At 46.2% G+C, this 21,727-nt stretch overlaps 2 protein-coding genes and 1 long non-coding RNA gene across 15 annotated transcripts; 2 read left to right on the forward strand and 1 right to left on the reverse strand.

Moving 5' to 3' along the window:
- The first annotated feature begins 2,551 nt into the window (after positions 1–2,551).
- Positions 2,552–7,320, forward strand: C43H6orf120 (chromosome 43 C6orf120 homolog). The gene is made up of 2 exons (XM_032970044.2): positions 2,552–2,776; positions 4,909–7,320. The coding sequence occupies exon 2, from the start codon at positions 4,988–4,990 to the stop codon at positions 5,606–5,608; it is 621 nt and encodes a 206-aa protein (XP_032825935.1). The 5' UTR covers positions 2,552–2,776; positions 4,909–4,987; the 3' UTR covers positions 5,609–7,320.
- A 1,899-nt stretch (positions 7,321–9,219) lies between these two features.
- On the forward strand, positions 9,220–21,315 carry ZFYVE19 (zinc finger FYVE-type containing 19). Of its 13 annotated transcripts, XM_076073761.1 has the most exons (14): positions 9,846–10,169; positions 10,204–10,314; positions 11,193–11,240; positions 11,891–11,949; positions 12,850–12,971; positions 13,982–14,047; positions 14,924–15,069; positions 15,308–15,456; positions 16,037–16,154; positions 16,713–16,934; positions 17,762–17,838; positions 18,404–18,523; positions 18,739–18,896; positions 20,796–21,315. In XM_076073761.1, exons 4-14 carry the CDS (start codon positions 11,896–11,898, stop codon positions 20,863–20,865), a joined length of 1,302 nt encoding a protein of 433 aa, XP_075929876.1. In that variant the 5' UTR covers positions 9,846–10,169; positions 10,204–10,314; positions 11,193–11,240; positions 11,891–11,895; the 3' UTR covers positions 20,866–21,315. The 13 variants fall into 13 exon arrangements, with proteins under 13 accessions (XP_032825886.2, XP_075929875.1, XP_032825884.2 ...); XM_032969995.2 differs by lacking the exons at positions 9,846–10,169; positions 10,204–10,314 and adding an exon at positions 9,220–9,278; XM_076073760.1 differs by lacking the exons at positions 9,846–10,169; positions 10,204–10,314 and adding an exon at positions 9,672–9,731.
- On the reverse strand, positions 10,165–10,514 carry LOC142930795 (uncharacterized). The gene is made up of 3 exons (XR_012946745.1): positions 10,452–10,514; positions 10,268–10,397; positions 10,165–10,213 (listed from the first exon to the last, which is right to left on the reverse strand). It is a non-coding gene; the product is annotated as an uncharacterized LOC142930795 (long non-coding RNA).
- Positions 21,316–21,727: the final 412 nt, after the last annotated feature.

The following is a 21,727-nucleotide window of genomic DNA, read 5'->3' on the forward strand; positions in this document are numbered from 1 at the left end:
AACATGTCTCAATGTCATTCTTACGAGCCCCCCACCGTGGTGGAAAGTTTAGCCTGCAACTATGATTCGCTCTATGAAGAAAGTTCCCAATTCAGTGCCGAATTATCCATGTAGCAAAAGTAGCTACATATGATACGCTAAACGCTTTCAAGCTATCAATTCCGGTTCAGTGATTCTGCACTTGCTCCATTACTATAGTACTATACCGCCTTCAACTTTTATGAACGACTGGGTGTTTAAGGTCAGCGATTTGTCGTGTTATCTGGCTGTGTAGCAAACGAAAAATTCCAATTTACTTTACGATGCAAGTGAAGCATTTGTGTTTTAACATTTGTGATTTTTATTTATTTAGAGGGCCCCTCTATAGCAAATGCTGCAGGCCCCGCACTAGCTTAACCCGGCACTGTCTCTATTATATATTTGTTTCCTTTGAAGGCCACAATGTTATTGACGAACGCGTGGCGATGTCGCTGCGTGGCACATTGGCCAACGCCCGGATGAGAAATCGCGCACCTTCGAATTTTTATATCTTCCAGGGTGCGTCTCGTAATTCCGTACATCTGATTGTCATACACGCCAACAGCCTTATCAGTGACTACCTTACTAAAGACCAATTCACACAGTTCTAGATTTGAAGCTTTCGTGACTGCAAGGATCCATACTCTTTGGTTCTATTCGGTAAAGTCACGTAGGTAAAAAAATAAAAATCACGAACGTTTCGGCCACAACACAAGCGGCCTTCATCTGTGACTTCTTGTCTCGTTGTCTGTTAAAAGCTCTAACAGATAGGTGAAAACCCTCCCCGTAGAGGCTATCAATTCTAGATTTGAAGCTTTCGTGACTGCAAGGATCCATACTCTTTGGTTCTATTCGGTAAAGTCACGTAGGTAAAAAATAAAACAAATATCACGACGTTTCGTCCACAACACAAGCGACCTTCATCTGTGACTTCTTGTCTCGTTGTCTGTTAAACGCTCTAACAGATAGGTGAAAACCCTCCCCGTAGAGGCTATCAATTCTAGATTTGAAGCTTTCATGACTGCAATGATCCATACTCTTTGGTTCTATTCGTTAAAGTCACGTAGGTAAAAAAAATCAGACAGTATTGTTCCCCCCCCCCCGACCCGTGCCTTTATAAATCAACGTTCATCCTACAGAGTCCCATCAGAAGGAGAGAAACACAAAAAAACATTTACTCAATTTCCCTCTTACAAGAATACGGGTATGGATTGTATGAACAAATAAAAAAATAGGTTTTACCATTTCTGGCAATAAAACAAGTGTTAAGATGTTTAGACACCAAATAGAAGCATTTTGCAAGGGATCAAGTCCGCATTAACCGCACGTACTTGTGGTAAACGTGCAAACAAAAACATTCCCCGATAATATACAGGCAGTCCCCGACTTACGACGGGGTCGGCACGCATCTCCATCGTAAGTCGGGGACTACCTTTGCCTTTTGGCGTTCCCTGGTGCTGACACTGCTGAGCCAAAGCAATGAAGAAGTCTGTACTCTGATGTAGACCAATCATTCAGGTTCAAAGACAATTTATACAATATCAGAGCATGATTTTTTTTATTTTTTATAAAACCTCGTGTCAATAAAGTTACGCGGAGCACGCTACGCGCTCCGCAAACACAATCCACACGCCTCCTGAATGTAGCTTTGTTGTCTACAATGTTGGATTTTTTTTTCGGTTTAGATCGCGTAAATATAATTTAGGTAAATATTAACCCAAAAAAAACCTACAAATTATTTACGCGATCTAACCCCCCCCCCCAAAAAACAAGCCTATATTCAGGAGGTATGTGGATTGTGTTTTGCGGGGCGTGTAGCGTACTCCGCGTAATTTTATTGACACCGATCTTGATTTGAAGCTTTCGTGACTGCAGGAATCCCATATACTCTTTGGTTCTTTGGGTAAAGTCACGTAGGTATATAAAAAATATAATAGATCACGACGTTGCGATCGCAACACAAGCAATAGTCATCAGGTGGGACAACCACAGCAAGAAAAAAAACCCCGTTGAAGTATTGACACCGGACACGAAGTTTTTATTATTATTTTACACGCTCTTTATTAACTCACTCTATCTGTTGTTGTATCCTCAAATCTTGCAACTCAATTTTTACCCACTTCCCAATGTGGTATCGACCGCAAGCTTTGTATACTTATGTCATGCTGATGACAATACTACATTCTATTATTGAAAATAAAAATATATATTTTTGTAAACATTATTTTTTATATGTTATGTCTCGGCTTGGGTTTAATTGTCCACGCTCAACTGACGTTGGCTGTAAATCACCACCGGTCCCCTTACGTTATGGCAAACTTCGGGGCCACTTCCTGGAGTCGTGGAGTTCTTCCATTACTCGTACATTTCATGAAAACGTGTTTTTAAAAAAAGTTTTTTTAAATTAAATATTACTTATTTCGTGCGTGCCTTAACTTTATCCCCACGCCCCGCCTCCAGCCCCGCCCCCAGCCCCGCCTCCAGCCCCGCCCCCAACCCTTCACAACCAATCCGGTATAGACGGCGTTGCAACACAGTTCTCTTCCGTGCCCAACGAAAGCAAATGACCACGGTCCCTAAATCCCGACCCTGGAACCGTGGCCTCCTCCTCCTCGCTTCCAAGTGTTGAACGAGGCGACGACGCCGCCGACTGCCGCCGCTTCCATCCCCTCCACGCGGCCACTCGCCGAGTCCCAAGCCGTAGCGGGGCTTGCGCTTCGTCTTCCCGTCGTCGTTCTCCCGTCGCGGCAGCCGAGGGGTAAGCGTGGCTGGGCGCCCTCCCCGTCGACTCGTGGCGGGGTGAAGTCCGCCGTTGCCTGTTGGGGCGAGGCCCTCGGCCGGTCGAGTGATGGTGGCGGTCGCCCTCCGCCCAGGACGTCTGACCGCCGCGGAGGAAGAAGAGTAGGCCGAATACCCTCGACCGGGTGGTGGTGGGGGGTGGTGGTGGTGGTGGGGGTGGTCCAGATGTCTTGTTTTGCGTACCAGATGTCTTGTTTTGCGTACCAGATGTCTTGTTTTGCGTACCAATGTGGTATACGAAGATATTAAGTGAGGAGCGGTGGCGCAGCGGTTAGCGCGCGCCGCGCTACGAACCCCGTACAACCCGAGTTCGCGTCCCCACGCTCACGGGCCACCCATAGTTTAGTTTCATTTAGTTTCATTTATTTGGTATAGCCCTGTTGAGCCATTCGGCTCTTGAATCGGGTGCAACCGCAACAAGCAAAAAAACATGAACAAGAAAAAAACATTTTTTGATTTAAAGCTTTCGTGACTGCAGTAATTCATATTCTTAGTTTTTTCGGTAAAGTCACGTTGAAGAGAAACAACAAAATAACAAAATATATATAAAACAATAAAAATTCTCACGACGTTTCGACCATAACTCAAACGACACACCTGATGATGACCGTTTGAGTTATGGTCGAAACGTCGTGAGAATTTTTATTGTTTTATATATATTTTGTTATTTTGTTGTTTCTCTTCAACGTGACTTTACCGAAAAAACTAAGAATAAGAAAAAAACATCTTAAAGTGACTTTGTGACAGTGTGACTGTGCAAACAGAAAATCCAGGAAAAAAACCATCAAAATATTCCTGAAATAGCACCGTGTACACCACCAACGCTGTGCAAAAATCCCAGTGGGATGCAAGTCAAACAACAACAACCACAAGACAACTTAGATTAAGGCCATCAGTCTAACTCCGTACTACAATAAACAAAGATACACGGCCAAACCAAAAAAACTTTTAGAAATCACCAAAAGCCATAAGTGCAATGTAACAGCGATCAACACCAAGTGACGAATTATCGGAACCGGCCCTGGGCCTCCCCTAGGTCGACTCGGCCTCAAATGAGTACCCGGTGCGGTGTGTAGTAAACACCGTCACTGGGGGAGACAAAGGCGGCCGGTGCGTGGTTGCTGGCCACCCACATGCCGTGCCGGCCTTCATAGGTGCGCTTGCTCCGATAGTCTTATTAAAAGGCTCCACACGCGGCGAATCTGTGTCTCTGTGAAGTGTATAGAGGCACTTTTTCGTCCCGCGAATTCGCGGTAAGGGTTTGAGATTCGCGAGGGGTTCTTCGTCCATACAAAGAAACCCTCCAGGCTCAAGCACCCCCTATCCCATCCCATCTGCGTTAAACTTGCGACGTCTGATTGAGTTCGGGCGCATTGCGAGCGACTTTGTGATCTCGGCGTCGTCGTTTCTTGTGACACGTAGCTAGGAGTGCCATGTTAACCTGCGTTGATCAATGCAAGTCAGGGGTCGACTCAAAATAATAATCATAATCACTCCCCCTCGCCGTCCCCCCCCACTTGATGGAGGGCCAACTAAATAATTGTACGTCCGTGGGACGTTAACCTTGGTCGAATTTCGTCATTGGCACTGGCCCAAAGGCTGTAAAAACGGGGTGAGCTCGAAGTTGAAGCAGGAAACCCACCGCGAGAGTTTTCGTTTTTCTGGCCTTGTTTTAAACCTCGTCTAAACATACTGTTGTGATGGTGAACGGTTCGATCGCCGAGCGCGGCAGTTGTAAACAATGGGGAAAGTCTTTGTTTTATCCCCCCCCCCCCCCCACCAATATAAATGGGCACACACCTTATTACAGACCAATTCAGACCTTTTATTGGTCACCCCGTGCCCTTATTAATATCAACCTTCATCCTACAAAGTCCCATCACAACGGGAGAAACACAAACGAATAGACAAAAAAATGTATGGGTTGACACTGTATGCAAAATACCCTTTTAAGAGGGGGCCCCATTTATAACTCCCTCCACTGCCCCCCCAACTAGTGGCGGGCATTCCATCAGCAGTGGCGTGAGCAGGCAATTGCAGGGCTGCACCTGTTACCCTGTAGAATTAACGCGGTGCTTGTCTTCCCCTTAGGATGTGATTTAAAGCAAAATAAAACAAAGACGTCTCTTGTCTTGGCGGGGAGCTGGTCCAAAGAAGCAGAGCGCGCATCATGCCACAGGTCGTCCCGCTGCTCGCGATCCTCTTGCTGCTCGGGAGGTGGGCATCGGCGGCTGTCGGGGAGTGGGACGGCGCCGGCAGCGATTGGTCCGGTTTGACCATCGCCGCCGAGGACACGTGGCCGCCCGACTGGAGCCTCCTGCACGTGTTCGAGGGCCGGGTGGGCAGCGGGAACTTCACTCGCCTGCGCACCGACCACCCGGGCAAGCTGGTGCTGTGGCTGGAGAGCCTTACTGGGGACGCTGACCTCTACGTGTCGGACAAGACGCTGCACCCGACGTACGATGAATACGAGCTGGCCGCCACCTCGTGCGGCCGCGACGCTACCGTGGTGCCGGCCTCCTTCCATCGGCCGCTCGGGGTGGCCATATACGGACACGTGTTCTACCCGGAGAGCGAGTTTCGCCTCTCGGTGCTCCTCGACGTCTCCGTTACCAAGGACCACTTTGCCAACGATGGGGTGTGGCCGGGGGATGAAGACGATTACGATTACGCGCGAGATGATTCCACGAGGCCCAAGCCCCAGCAACATGCGGAGGGAGGCGAGCATGAGTCTCTCATTTGGACAATTTTTGTGGGGCTGCTCAAAATCGTGTTTGAAGTTTTGACTTGATTCTGAAATAAATAATACTACTGCTCATCAAAGCAGTTGGTGTAGTATCAGATTCATTTGCTGTGTGGAGATGATTTGTTTATTTTTTTTGTGGAGAGTAAAAGGCACATGTGACGAACCCACGCTCGAATGTGTAAATTAGTGATTTGCTAAGAGTTGTGAAAAATATTTACAAGTTTGGGATATGAATGTGTTCAATAGAAACATGCTTTCGTCTGTTAAATTCTCCAAAAAATATATATTTCAAAAGGGGGTTCATTGCAGAGATTAAGACCCGTATTCTTAGTCACTGCTTGGCTTAGGATTCGCTCTGGCTGGAGTGAGCTGGCTCAAAGCTGTGCTTAACTTGAGCCGGCTATGGGCCGTGGGACCCAGCCATGCTCAGGATTTCCATGAGCCGAGCCTGAGCTAAGCCATGGCCGAGTCGCTCATGTGTCTTTGAATATAACTTCGCTCAGCTGCGTCAAGCCAGAGCCAAGCCATGACTAAGAATCCGGCACTAAAACATTAAAATCTATTTTAACCTACATGATGCACGGCCAGATGACAGCAGTGTGAGCACCTTGCATTTGGAATGTTGTGAGATTATATCCTGGTTGGGGGGGGGGGGGTTTGACTCAGCCCATCAACCCAGCGGGGTGCATAAAATTTGTACGATGCTGTAGGGGTAGTCATCTGGATATAATTTACCCCAATATAGGATTGTGGAGTTCTGACCGCTGGCTCAGGGCTGTAAACAGAAGATGAGAACTACCACTGCTAATTTAGGTTGGAAATCTTAAACAACGTACTGCTATAGCAGACCTTTCGCTATAGCCACTTCACACAAGTTGCAACTCTTGTGCAGTGCTGCGGGAGATATTTATCACCCAAGTGTGCTCTGCGTCGCAATGTAAGTGAAGTACCTTTCTGATTTGGGTAAATTGTGGGGAAAAAAAATGTGGTGTTTTTTTTTTTATGGAAAGCCCTGTAACAACTGAAAATGCAGAACTTAACAAGCAACTTGTATGTTGTGATGTGACAAAGTAGGAAATTTCTGTTGTATTCAACTTCTCCGGCAACATTCTAATTCTTTCTCAAGATCAGCCATTGGTGAAAAAGCCCTTACCTTGTGTGTGCTACCTCTTGCATAATAATGGGACACACTTTGCGACAACATTTCAGCGCATTCACACAAAAAGGTGGGAATGTTGCTCAGGTGTAATAGTTTGCAAACTTGACTTGCAATCCAGAGGTCGCTGGTTAAAAATCCAAGCGTGGCAATTGAAACAATGGTGCAAGTTTATCGATTCCCCTCCCCTGACGTCCGTCCTCTGTCGCCCAGCAGTGTAAATAAGTATACCGCAGCAAATCTGTAGGTTGCTTGTGGTGGGGTAAAGTGTGGGTCGTCTAACCTTCCAGGACATTAAGCCGGGGCAGGAGTCTGCTAAATAAGCACGAGAGGTGTTCTAGAGCTTCCTATAATGGAGGAGGGCCTTCCGCCAGAAGTGGCATGAGCAGGCAATTGCAGGGCTGCGCCTTTACACAGGAATCGCTTAAAATGTACTGTCTGATTGAATGATTACAGCTGGCACCTGCAGTCTATTGCTATTTTCTTATTAAAAAAAACTTTAATATTTTGACAAGTTTAAAGAAATGTTGCCTTAATTGTATTTAAATAGGGTTGCTTCATACTGTATTACAATGTCTTAATAAATATCAATGGATCGAAATTTGTTTCATGAACTATGCCTTTCCAGATATCGTATGCTGATTTTGAGCACACGTTGAGTTGGAATTGTTCTGTGTTGTGAGTTTTAAGTTTTAAATTTACAATTTTACTATTGCCGATTAATTCGATACTCATTTTTTATATGGGTGTTAAAATGTTATCCGAATATACATTTTTACCACCTTAAATTTCAATACGTATATAATCTTGCCATTATTTAAAAAAAAAATGGTAGGTTAAACAATAATTAGTTATTCGAGTCTAGCTCGTCAGCTTTTGCGATGTTTCAAACATTTTGGTCCTCATTATTTGCACTTTATTTTAATGCATGTGAGCATTCTCAGTTCCCATCTACACCAAACAAAAACAAACAATGATATAGCCTTTGGGTACTGGCATTGCATGGACACCAACGAAGAACGTGGCTCTTATTTATTTCGCTTGTTTACCCAGGAAAGCCGCCTTGAGTCTCAAGGCTCTTTCATGAGGGTCCTGCAAGTTTTTCCTCAGTTCGGGGGTGATGTTGCTTTGTGCAATTCAAATTGAGTTATTTGCAGGTAATGTTTCAGCATCGGGATGTTTTGACCAATACCTGTTACAGGAAACCCATTCACAACAAGGGGAGAACACAAACCCCACAGAAAGGCCACCGAGTCGGGAATCGCACCGATGTGCTTCTTACTAAGCCACAAATGTTACCAAAGTCATAGTCATTGAAATAAAGTGACACTCTTTAAAACACTGCCATGACTCTTTGCTAATCACTTTTTGAGACCGGCATCAGTTTTTTTTAAAAAGCTTTTCTCGTCTCGACAATTACAAGGGAAGCTGCTTTGGTGTCACGGGTTATTGCACTGGACTTTCAAGACCAGAGGTCGCTGCATTACAATATTCCGGAGTGCAGTTGCAAAAAGTTCCTTTAATATTCTCCCCCACCACCACCTCCGTTTACCCAGCACCGCAGTCAGTCGATCATGCCGTGTGTGGTGGGGTTGAAGTGTGGGTGCTTTACACCTATTCCAAGACTTCTGGCCAGCGTGGAAGAAGAGTAGGGTGGTCTAGATGTCTTGTGATCCCCCATTTAATTCTCAAAAACCTAATGTTTGAATACCAATGGGTATATACAAACATTAAAGTGGGGAGCGGTAGTGTAGCGGTTAGCGCGCTGCGCTACGAACCTGGCACAACCCCAGTTGGATTTCCACTCACGGTGAACGCCCGTGACGATTATCTGGACCTCTCCTAGATCAATTCAGCCTCAAATGAGTACCCGGTGCAGTGTGTAAACATCGTCACTGTGGGGACATAACGGTCGGGCGTGGTGCTTGGCCACCCTCCCCCTCGTGTGCCATGCCAGCCTTACTTAATAGGTGCTCGTCACCAGCACTTGCCCCAACAGTCTGTTACAGGGGATCTTTGTCTTTATATAATTCAAGCAATATAACTTTATTAAATACTAGCTTTTTTTTGCCCGTCCAAGGACGGCTGTATATTGCAGTAAATCTGAAATATTCAATTGTAAAAATTGTTCCCATGTGGAGTGACGTCACCCGCTAATGGTTATTGGGGAGGGGTGCGGCATGTGCAGTGACGTCACCCGCTCATGATTATTAATGAGGGGAGGGGTGCGGCATGTGGCGTTCGGGCATGAATATTAATGAGGGGGAAGGGCCTCTTTTGCAGTGACGTCACGCACGGATGTAGCACTGCTGCGTATATTTATTTTTTTACCGTCACTTTCTGTAAAGAAACGTCGTCACATTTGAAGCGACTTTGCGTAATAAATTATTTAATTCAGCTCGACCTTCCTCTGCGTTCGTGTAAAAAGTCACCCACTCATGAATATTAATGAGGGGGGGTGGTAGGCCTCATGTGGAGTGACGTCACGCGGAGGAGTGGGTCTCATGTGGAGTGACGTCACGTGCGGGACGGACATACATTTCTGGGTGATTATAGCAGGTAATCATTATTGTTGTTAGTTCTTTCACAAAATTCATTTGGAATATATTTAATAGTTTTTTTCTGATGTGTGATCTTTCATGAGCCCAAACGATCACTGCAAGCCGTTCTTAAATAGTATGTGAACTCGTGTCAGCAAATCTGAAATAAATAAGGTTTATTTAAAACGAATAAGCAAAGGAAAAACATTTATTAGGGATCAATTAATTGGGGGTCACAAGACATCTGGACCACCCGCTCCATGTCAGGGGTCAATCAATTGGGGGGTCACAAGTTATCTGGTCCACCCTCTCCATGTCAAGGGGGTCAATACATTTGGGATCACAAGACATCTGGTCCACCGTCGACGGAGGGGCTTGCCATTGGCTTAGCTCGAGAGCAGCCTAGAGTGGAGACTCTAGTCTATTATAACCCCCCCACCCCCCTTTGTTTCAGGCCGCACTGCGTTTTGTGGTATTATTGACAAATTGTGTTTTTTTATTTACACGCTTTTTAATATTAATTATTACATTTATAGTTTTAAAGTTTTAACCTTACAAATACACTGGTTGTGAGGACACTCGTTGGTCAAATCGCCGCGGTCCCTTTTAGCCACCAACAACAGCTGGGCGCGGAACTCCGCCACCGCCGCCGCTTCCCCGGTTTCGCATCCCGGCTGCGTCCCGCGCCTCCCTTCCTCGTCGGAACCTCCTTCACCCTCCGGCACAACCTCCTTCAACCTCCTTCACCCTCCTGTACAACTTCCTTCACCCTCCTGTACAACCTCCTTCACCCTCCGGCACAACCTCCTTCACCCTCCTTCAACCTCCTTCACCCTCCTGTACAACCTCCTTCACCCTCCGGCACAAACTCCTTCAACCTCCTTCACCCTCTGGTACAACCTCCTTCACCCTCTGGTACAACCTCCTTCACCCTCCTGTACAACCTCCTTCACCCTCCGGCACAACCTCCTTCACCCTCCTTCAACCTCCTTCACCCTCCTGTACAACCTCCTTCACCCTCCGGCACAAACTCCTTCAACCTCCTTCACCCTCTGGTACAACCTCCTTCACCCTCCTTCACCCTCCGGCACAACCTCCTGCACCCTCTGGTACAACCTCCTTCACCCTCTGGTACAACCTCCTTCACCCTCCTTCACCCTCCGGCACAACCTCCTGCACCCTCTGGTACAACCTCCTTCACCCTCTGGTACAACCTCCTTCACCCTCTGGTACAACCTCCTTCACCCTCCTTCACCCTCCGGCACAACCTCCTGCACCCTCTGGTACAACCTCCTTCACCCTCTGGTACAACCTCCTTCACCCTCTGGTACAACCTCCTTCACCCTCCGGCACAACGCACGCCGACAGCTCCACCCGCGGCGTCGGCCTTCGCGGTGTGGGGGGTGCGCGCGTTGCTTTGCCCGCTCGCGGTTGCAGCCGTCCAGTGAGACGCAAACTTTGTGGGTTAGGTGGTCACAACAACAACAACAACAGCAGCAGCCGCCACTAAGTGGCGGTGACGTCACCACGACGCTTGTGCCAGGCCATGTGCACCTTGAGGCCACGTGAAGCGTCGAACGCCCGCGGGCAGGAGGCGGGCACAGTGCAGTAACAGCCGTCAACACGTGCTCTTGCTGCGTGCGCTTAGCCCACGGCTTCCAAGCCACGGAAAACAGGTCCCTGCAGGGTGGGCTGGTAGGAACATTGGCATTTTTCACTTCGTTAAAGTATTGAAAGGGGACGGACGGACGGACACATTAATCTATTGCAGGCTGGTACACTCAGTTTTACAACTTCCTTCCTACCAGTATAACCTCCCCTCCTCCTCCTCTCTCGTGAGACGCGACGAGATTTAGAGTTTGTTTGCATTTTCGTGCGTGTAACATAACACTCGTCACAATACTCTTGTCTCTCTCTGTGTCGTTCATTTCAGGAAGCTGTCGCCGTGTTCTCAGCAGGGACACGGAGACGCAGCGTTCAGGTGAGCGTCGCAACAGCACGAAATGGTGACGAGCGATTTTGTTTTTGACGAGCCACACACTCGAATGCAACTGGACAGAGAGTGATCCCGTTTTAGAAGGGTTTTTTTACTGGTAGGAAGGGAGATTGTAAACTGAGTGTACCAGCCTGCAATAGATTAATGTGTCCGTCCGTCCCCTTTCAATACTTTAACGAAGTTAAATCTCGCGCTGTTGGGGTGTAAAATCAGCAATAGACAGCGCAGAGACTTGATGTGTCTTATTGCACCCAACATTTGGAAGTCACATTATCTCATTTGCGAACTTCGCTTTTGGGGATGTTTTGCACAATTTTACGTAACAATGTCATAAAATTGCGCAAAATTCCAATGTTCCTACCAGCCCACCCTTGCAGGGAGCTGTTATTAAATGCCCTCGGATTAGGCATCATCTTTCAATGCCGTAATTGCGGTTCACGCCCGGGCTACGTTAGCAACGCGAGACGCGCACGTGCATCAGGAGGAGAATTCAGGACATTTAACATTTGTAGGGTGAGGACTTTGTCCATAATCGGATTGACGGATGTGCTGTGGATTAAACTAAATGTAGTGGGGACCTTTCACGCAGTGCTGTCTCTTCCATATAAAGTGGCCGTGTGTGTGCGTGCGTGCAGAAAACATGGGAAGTCGGTGCTTTGGCTGTGCGTGCAAGTTTACGATGTTGAGGAAAGAGGTGAGTTTTGCTGCTGACCAACTAAAACACGTTGCATTTTTTTCCCCATTTAAAACCAGGCAAACAAAAGGGCTTTCTCTACATGTACAACGATATGCCCCATTGGACTTATGTGTCTGAACCTTAACCATGATTTGATATTAGAACTACGGGAGAATTACACTTATCCTCTGACCTAACATCCCATCGCAGCAAAATGGTCCCAATTAATTCCATTATCCGCATTTCCCCGAAATAAATAATTGCCGATCAGCTTCCTGTAATGTGTAAAACAAATTGCGGATTTGAGCAGAAAATGTGTCTATTTGTATCTATCGCAATTTTCCGCCCCTGTGGATAAGTGGAATAAAAGCAGGTAATACGCATATAACATCTACAAAGTGCGTTTCCCTTATCAGCACGTACAAGAGGAGTTCTTTAATAAGCCGGGGCGGTGGTCGCCTGTAATCCAGCATTGTGGAGGTGATGGTTGATGGATTGCACACATGTTGTGAAACTCTCTTCCCTGTGTACATCAGGGTTCCATAATACCCTGGCTTGTCAGGAGAATGCAGTACAGCAAATGTGAACCCCACACCTGTTCCATCTGTATAGGATAGAGTGTTGCCCCGCCCTCGCCCACGTGGGGTATCTCCCGGTGGTTTCGGTGTCCACCTACACGTAGGCGCTCATTTATTGTCTGATAACGCCTTAATATAACGAAGATCTGCAGAGCTTGGGGGAGAATTTTGTGCTGGCTCACAGCGTGGGCTGCCTTTCTGGCCTGTCTGTAGTCCCCTCGCACCTCTTGAATCGGATTCTCTTTTTGAGAGGGTGAATTCTGTGTGGTGCTGCATTACCAAGTTGAAATTACTCAAAAAAAGAAATTCCATCCCTTTCTGTACTTTTGTCCGCTAACAGCACGGGTGCAAGAATTGTGGACGTTCCTTCTGTGGCTCCTGCCTCTCCCGTACGGCAACGGTGGCCAAGTTTGATCAAAAGCCGCAAAAAGTTTGCAGCAAGTGCTTCGACGTTCTTACCAAGTGCGTTATTAACCAATGTGTTCGTCTTTGCTGTACAACTAGCTGTCTCATGTGTTTTTGGGTTGTGTCACGCATTGTTTTGTGTGATGTATGACATGTCGCTCCACTTGCTGCGAGCTTCTTCAGAAATGGAACTGAAGGAGCTCCATGCACGCAGAGCGAAACGTCTGATATCGTGACGAACAACCTTGCGGTACAATCCGAAATCACACCAGAGATCTGTATCATCATACTGTTGTAAAATTCACTGAATTCGAACTGGGATTCTTTACTGTAACCGGGTGAAGCATATTGGGCTGCTTGGTTCATCATGAGCAGATATATTTGTAATCTACAGATACATTCGAATTTGAGGTGGAGGGATGGCGCCTTAGTTACCGCAGCAACCTGCACTGGCAAGCGTGGCGTTAAGAAGTATGGCCAAACGATCCCCGATGACCGACACGGCTTGCAGAGGTCTTCATCTAGCAGCGGAATGACAAAAGTGCTTTAATTCATTATAATCATTTAAGAATGTGTATTCTGGTTATTCTGCTAATACGCAATAACCTTGAGAATTCTGTCACTCAGGTTTTTAATACCTACACCCAGTTACTCGTTAGCGTTACTCAGCATCATGTGCCTTGTCATTGAAGCTTTGGTAAAACTGTATCTTCCTGTTTTCTTAATGTACATGTTCATGAGTGATTTGTTTTAGGTATTAACTTTGGCCTTACATGTTCATACTCAGGGGCGGAGCCAGGGGGGTGACAGGGTAGACAAATGTCACCCCCGAAAAAAAATAAAAAATCGAAAATCTGAAACATTCTGGGTGTAAGTTTACGACACTCGGTCTGGCGGGCTCCGTGCAACTGCATTGTCAGAGCGTGTCGCCAACCGATGGCGTCTAGTTCAACAGCCTGACTCTTTCTAAATCATTCTTGAAATAAAAATGTGTTGAATGTCACCCCGGGCTGAAAATCCTGGCTCCGCCCCTGTTCATACTGAGTGTGTCTTTCTAATCTATGCAGGCAGGGTGACGGTGGAAATCCAAGTCGGCCCACCCCTGAGCTCTCACCTCCCGCCAATTACAAGAAGTGCGTGAAATACAGACTGTTTCTTGTCAGCATTCGTGCTGAAAAATGTGTATTTCGGTATTCCAACTTCATTCCCAACTTTGATGCATGCCCCGGTTCTGTTATCTGCTCACTCGTGACTCCATTCTTTCCCCCCCTTTGCTCCGAATAATAGAGTTGACTCTATGCACTGTATAAGTTCAAAATAGCATGCTGCATGTATGTATGTTGAACTTCTTTCGCACCGTATGTAGCCAACCATCCTAATCTGAGGTGCACTGGAATTTCCATCCAGAGGTTGCAGGTTCGATTCGATCTGGAGCAAGTTTGAAACATTCGGATAAGTTTCTTAAATCCCCCAGCCTGTCCACCCAGTAGTATACTAAACAATTTTAATTTTACCAGGTAAGGCTCCACTGGGCTATATAGCTCCTTTTCAGAAGCTATCTGGCCACAAATGATAGCTCAATGAAGTAGCTTATCACGTGGATATTTATAGCAGCCAAATACTCTAAACGCGTGTTTCTAAATGTGGAGGGAAAAATCGGAAAATCCACAGGGAGAAACTTGCAAACTCCAAATATACAGGCATCAGGGTCGGGATGGAACCCTCGCCCTACAGTATACCAGGTGAGGTAGTTAACAACTTGCCACCTTTGGGCCCCAGTTAGTCATTCAAAAACTCACATGTGGTGGGTTAAAGTGTGGGCACTCCCAAACTCTTTCAAGACGTCTGTCCAGTGTGCAAGAGGAGACCACAATACCCTCTTAAGTGGAGGCTCTGTAGAGCGCCCTCAAGTGGAGGCTCTTCAGCAGTGGCATGAGCGAGCAATTGCAGGACTGCACCTTTCAACAGCGATCACCGCTGATCATCGTCTGTGCCGTTACTCCTTCCAGACGAGTGGCGGCACTGCAGGCACGGGAGCAGGGACAGGTCGCCGGTCCAAGCACCAGTCGACCGGCATCCGACATGCGGGGGATGTCTGTAGAGGACAGGGAGATCGCCGAGAGACTGGAGAAACTTAAGGCGGGAGTGCAGCCGAGTAAGAACCGCGAGCTGGAAGGGAGGGGGTCACTCCTCTTCGGTTGCTGCTCCCCCTGTCTTGTACTCATCACCGCTTGAAGATTCGCGCGGTTGACAGCTTTGTCACTTTTCACATCTAGACTGAAGGACCCGTACCTGTACGTGCGTGCTCATAAAAGTGGCACGCAAGCGAGTCTTGTTATAAAGGGAGGAGGTGCTTTGCGTGATGGTCAACGACAGGTGCCGTGCCTCCACAGCCTCCGCGGTGCCGTCCCAGCGTGAAATCGAACGGCGTCTGGCAGCCCTGCGCGACGACAGCTCACGGGATGTGCCGAGCTTGAGGGAGATGGAGGAGAGGCTGGCGCAGCTGCAGGGCCGACCGGCACCTCGCTCCGTTGGCCGAGCCGTGAGTATACCGTGTTGCCGCATGCTGTTAGCACTTTTGAATTATTGGGCCCAAAATGTCCATATCGGTACCATCAAGGGTGGAAAATGCTAAGAGTAATTTTCTTGAAGCATTTAGTGTCTAGATCACATCTACTTATGATAGCAATGTGACCGTAGTAGCTCTAACTGATGAAAATGTTGTTTCATAGCACGTTTGAGAGAGAATATTGTTTTGGGGGATTGGGGGTGAAATGTGATATGAAACATCCATGGAATATAAAACTGAAGTACCGAGCATGAACCACACAGTCGCCCAACCCCACAATGCACCGCACGTGACAGCTATCTGCTGGGTTGAGCATACAGTACACATTGTTTTCCTACGTCTGACCGCATATCCGAAAATAAGTTAATTCAAACTGCATATAACGAATTCTTGGTAGAAATACGTTAGCCGCGTATACTGTTCGCGAAATCACACTACATGCTACGGGTTCTTGGCTGAATCTTCCCGACCCAGGGTAGCATCCTCAGGTTAAAGATACAATTGAATGTATGTGTTTGACCAGGAGCCCTGTGTTGAATGTTTGTAAATAAAGGTTCACCAGCCACCGGATAGCAGGACGCAGACCGAGCAGGCAAACAGCCTACTGACCCAGATGTCAGAAGAGGTGGCCATTGATGGTAGATTCAACCCAGAATCAACCTCGTCAGATGGTGAGTAAAACGCATTTTACACGGAGAGACTTGAACTTGTCTGTGATGTTTGATTGAAAATATTATTTTGTAGTGAGTGGATGAGCCACTCCAGAATCTTCAGAGATATTATTAGCATGATTGTTATTGGTTTGCATGTAGAGAACACACGTGCGGTCTGCTGCACAGATACTCGTTGGATCATGCAGCAAATTCAGGCCTAGTTTACAAATGTTGGATGATCTGTAAAAATGTGTTGTTCTGTTGGATTGATGGAAAAGTATGACATTGCTTAAATGATGCAACGCCCATACCTTTCATGTAAAAAATGTCACGGTATCAGGTGATGTCACCTTTGATTGCATGTTGTATTAATTCAGAATATAAATGATCTTAAAATATAAAAAAAAAATCCAAAATTGTCTTTAAAGATTTTTTTAAAAATCTGATTATTTTTTTATCCGAAACTCGCTGCTGACATGCAGTAAAGTACATATTTTTTGAAGAGTGGTGCATTTTTTCCAGCCAGGCATAGACGTTTAGTTCTGGTAATCGGACACTTTTCTCTCTTCTGAAAAGACAAAACAGCTATGAACGACCTTAACAAGGGCACCAACGACAGCTTCCCGCTGAACATTGCTGCCGAAAAGGAGGGCGACTTGAGCAAAGCCCTGGAGCAGGAGACAAAGGACGTATTGGCTGCAGCCAAGCGAGAGTTGGAGTTTGAGGCACGTGGCCGAGACGACACAATGGCTGTGGCTCGCCGCTTGGCTGCACTTAAAGGGGAGGACCCCGATAAAGGTACCGACAAGCTGCCCCATTGCGTTGGGGCAGGGGGGTGGGGGGTTGGGTGGGGTGTGGGATTGAGCCCCCCCCCCCACCCCCACGCCTTCCTGAAGACTCAGCCGCCCCTTAAAAATTCTTAGGTCAAAAAATGTTGGTAATCTTTAACGCCCAGTGGCGTTTTTTTTAAGTTCGCCAATTTATCAAACGCAGAGGGTTGAAAACCAAAGCATAATTCGCAATAGACATGAGATGATGGGATCGTAACTCATTCTGTTTAACATTTGTTTCAAGTTTATTTGACATTGTGTTGTGCTTCCTTTGAGTTTTTGTTATGCGCCCCTCTTTCAAGAAGCTTGCACTGTAGGGTTTCCAACAATCCGTCTCTCAATGTACACCTTGCCGAGTATTATGCTGCGGGTGTAATTAACCGTAAAAATACGCGCTGTCTGCGCAACAGTGGAAATTACAGATCCCGTCGGTTTATTCGATAAAGGAATAGGATAGCTGTGCCGGCGTCACGGTTCACATTTGCTAAATTTGAAAACTGACCCGCTAAATTATTCGGTTGGGAAAACGCACAGCGGTGTCACCCACTACTGAAAAACTTAAGCAGAGGACAATCATTAAAAAAAAAACATTTTGACGTTAATTTAGGCTTTTCTAGATAATAAAATGTCATGAAATAAGACAAAAAGAGTCGATTCTTGAATTAAATCGTAATGTTGAATCGTGACAATTGATCTCATCGCAGGTGTGTGGGCGGAGGGACAAGATCGTTGCACGCCAATTAAGCATAATATGCACATTCATCGCAAATATATATTTTCCTCTTCCTTGTACAGTGGTTGTACAGAACTTGGCGGATTCTGACAGCGAAGATGAGAACGAAGAGAAGACCGTGTACAGAATGCTGAAGCAGGTTTGTGATGGGAGTGGGCACGGTAGATCCCAGCCACTCCCAAGACTATTCCGAACACATTAGCATTTTGTACTTTAGGTACTCTGTAATGGAAAAGGTGAAGAAGCCCTGTATTTGCCTGCCCGTATCACTGCCTGTGGAAGGACCTCCACTAGAGGGAGCTCTAATGGATGCACGTTGAACTTCTTTTGCACCGTACGTAGCCAACCCGTGATAATCGGAGGTGCGGGGAAGGACAACAAACTAAATACAAAAAGCAGTTCTAGAGGGCATTTGACCTACCCTTCCACACTGGACGGACATCTTGAAAAATGCCGTAGTAACCACACTTTACCCTACTACACATGGCCTGCCAATTGACTAACTGTGGCATACCTATTTATGCTGATAACTGGACAGAGGCTGGAGTGGTGAAAGGGGGGTTTAAAAACTTGTCCCATTGTATCAACTGCCATTTTAGGAGATGGAACTAGCTACCTCTGGGATTGCAAGCCAAGTGTACAAACCATTCCACCACGGCAGCGTTCCAAGTACTGTGTAGTCAGTGTTATTTCTGTCGGTATAGTTTGGAGAAGAGGCGGCAATGGACAAGGCGAGTGGTTTCTCTGAACGCAACAGTGCTGCCACCGCGTTGGAGGGTCCAAAGTTCTCACAGCTTCCAAACCCAGCTGCCGGTGCAAGCAAGGTGAGCGTCAGGTCTGAGTGGTGGTGCATTTGCATGATACATCTTTTCTATCATGGACAGCCCCTTTGTCAATCCCTATGCCGTGCCAGTCATGGGGACTGTTTGACCAAACCTCACCGACCTGGTCAATGCAGGTTGGCGAACTGTAACCGCAACTGGGAATCAAACTCTTGGTTTCCCAGCTTCCGAACCAAGCGCCCCCATTTTATGTGCAGCAGAAAACCTCCCGTGGAGTGGCAGCAGCCGTCCTCAGGCCGTCGGGGAACGACAGCGGGAGTGACGACGAGTTGCCCTGGTGCTGCATCTGTAACGAGGACGCTGTGCTCAGATGCCGAGGCTGCGATGGGGACCTATACTGCAAGCGGTGCTACCGGTGAGCGCAAAGTCGATCCACAGTGTAGAGGCTTTTCTTACGCTGCCATGCCCTAAATAGTTAGCACACGGGACTTGCAATCGAGAGGTGACCGGTTCAATCTCTTGACTCCGGCAGTTTTAAACGACTTGGAGCACATTTCTTCAGTTCACCCCGGCCTCAATCCACCCAGCAGTATAAATGGTTGCACACTACCGTCGATCAGAAAGTCACGGGTAGTGTTGTAAAGTGTGGACACTCCCACCACTACAAAGGCGTCTGGCCAGCATGGAAGAGTAGGCCAAAATAACAATCGATAGGGGCTCTGTAGCGCCCTCAAATGAAGGCCCTTCAGCCAGCAATGGCGTAAGCAAGCAATTGCAGGCTCACACGAAATTGTGATTTCTCTAAGATAATGGTACTTTGCAAGCCTACTGGCTATCGACAAAGATGTGTTCATGAAGCCATCCATATATACAGACACAGACACAATTTCAGCTGAGAGGATGGTTATAAACTCAACAATCATTGGAAAGATGTCATAAACCACTTTGGGTCATGACTTGATTTTTGCTTTCTTGTCAACCTCCACCGTCGGCAGTGTGAGTGTGTGGAGCGAGGTGCAATGATTGCCTGGCGGCCCTTCTATCGGTGTAGACCCACTGCCGGTGTCATTGTTTTCTCCTACATTAACATTAGCTGCCCCGCCCATGCTGCTGACACACTTGGGTTACGCCCATCTCTAAACCTTTATAAACAGTTTGCCTTAAGAGGCTACCCCCTCTTTTCTTGATGACGACTGCTTGTGTTGCGATCGAAACGTTGTCGTTTTTTTTTCTGAAAGAACCAAGAATAAGTCTACATTGTAGACTGCCAGTACACTCACTACGATTAAGAACTAGGCTAAAGTCTATATTAGTGGGTTTTTTTATCCACTTTAATTTTTATTATAATTTTTCTATCGACGTGACTTTACTGAAAGAACCAAAGAATACGAATTGCAGGACTACATCTTTATCCTTTACCTTTAAGGTCATTGTTCCACACACCCAGCAATTTTACAAAAAATTAAAGAAATGTATTATAACATATAGATCCAGTGAAGTCTGATTTGTAGTTTTGATCTGTAGAGATGTATTGCTCGCACATAGTTTAGACTTTTACAATTGCTCATGAGTGTACGCGCATCAGTTGTAATATGTATGTTAAGTAAGTGTTGAATGGGTTAAAATGTAATTATTTATGAATTTAATTGGCGGGTGGGGGGAAACTTCCTGGAATTAGATATCGAAAGATAAAGGCAAAACATTTCCCAATGAGGTCTTGTTTATTATTGTGATTTACTGGAGACGTGTTGCTTGTTCATATCCCACAAAGTGTTAATGGGGAGCAATTAGTGTAGTGGTTAGCGCGCTGCGCTACGAACCCGGCCACCCGAGTTCAATTCTTGCTCACGGCACCAGCGGCGAATATCTGAACCAGTTCTGGGCCTCTCCTAGGTCGACTCAGCCTCAAATGGGTACCTGGTGCGGTGTGTAAACATCTCCACTGGGGAGACAAAGGCGGTCGGGTGTGGTACTGGCTACCGACTCCCTCGTGTCCCATGCCGGCCTGCTCGCTAACAACACTTGCCCCAACAGTCTGTTAAGGCTATACGGAGGATCTTTGTCTTTGTTTAAATGTAATTTAAAAGTGTAATCGCTTGACATTTGTAACTGGCACCTAAATTACGCACTTCAAACTAATTAGTAATTTTTATCCATCTTACAAGAGGCACAGTTAATTTATAATTTGTATCAACATTGCATTACTCCAGTAATGTGTGATGTGACTGTATTTTGCCTGCATCTGGAACTTGTAATGTTCATATCAAGTAGCATATAAATTATTTCATGGCAATATTTTATTTTGTTCACACAGGGAAGGACATGACAAGCATGACAGGCCGGATCATCCTACTGAGACGTATAAGGCCACCAAAAAAAAATAATGTAACTAAATCGCATTTTTTGAAATTAGATTTTGTATTAAGGTGGTTTGCCAAGACACTTTAGATGTTTAGCGGAAGCCATAATCCTGAAAAATAAGTTGTATTCCAGCAGTTATTCAGAACAATATTAAAAGTTAGTGTGAATGAATAATGGGGTCATATAGTAAATTAATTTGTAGTTTAAACAATTTGTTATACAAATGATAATGTGCAGTTCATTGTCAATACACTGCTGTGGATGACCTTAGTTGACCAGACCAGCGCAGGGTGGTGAAGGTCAAACCCAGGACTGGTTAGGACATCACTTGCCATTGATGTTAGTCATGACTACGAAATTAATTCAGGTCAACGAAATTCGTAGCACAGTTGTGCGAACCATTGTTATTGACTTGCTCAAACTTTAAAGCTCCCCTGTTAAAGTGCTGCATTAAATGTTGAATAGCTTGAAAATAGGGTTGTGTTGTTTCACTTGTGGAATGTTGCATAACACTAATACTGTTATGGTGGAAATATGAACCGCTTTATTTAAGACTATTGGGTTTACTGGTTGCATATAATACTGTACACAGCCCATTTGAATGCATTGAGTGGAGTATAGGGTTTTAACAGCTGTCCTGTAGATTTGACACGCGATGCTGCTGTGCTATAATTTTTCGCACACTTGGACATCCAACCCAGAAGTCGCCGGCTTAATCTCCCGGTGCGGCAGTTGAAACAATGGAGCAAGTTTCTTAAATTCTGCCCCGCCTCTGCACTCATCGGTATAAATAGTTACACCACAGTCTATCGGAAGGTTGCGTGTGGTGAGTTCTAGTGTGGAAGAGAAGGCTAAAAGACCCTTGTTCAAGTGTGGAAGAGTAGG

The sequence above is a fragment of the Petromyzon marinus genome, chromosome 43 (genome assembly GCF_048934315.1).
Source record: "Petromyzon marinus isolate PM22_M1 ecotype Great Lakes invasive population chromosome 43, UKy_Petmar_22M1.pri1.0, whole genome shotgun sequence".
NCBI classification, from domain to species: domain Eukaryota; kingdom Metazoa; phylum Chordata; class Hyperoartia; order Petromyzontiformes; family Petromyzontidae; genus Petromyzon; species Petromyzon marinus.

Bases quoted from the DNA above. Each gene is read 5' to 3' on its own strand.
- C43H6orf120 (XM_032970044.2), top strand. From the start codon at position 4,988: ATGCCACAGGTCGTCCCGCTGCTCGCGATCCTCTTGCTGCTCGGGAGG.
- ZFYVE19 (XM_032969995.2), top strand. From the start codon at position 9,224: ATGTGGAGTGACGTCACGTGCGGGACGGACATACATTTCTGGGTGATT. The intron at 11,950-12,849 runs GTGAGTTTTGCT...GTCCGCTAACAG, and splicing joins TTACGATGTTGAGGAAAGAG to CACGGGTGCAAGAATTGTGG. The intron at 16,935-17,761 runs GTACCGACAAGC...TTCCTTGTACAG, and splicing joins AGGGGAGGACCCCGATAAAG to TGGTTGTACAGAACTTGGCG.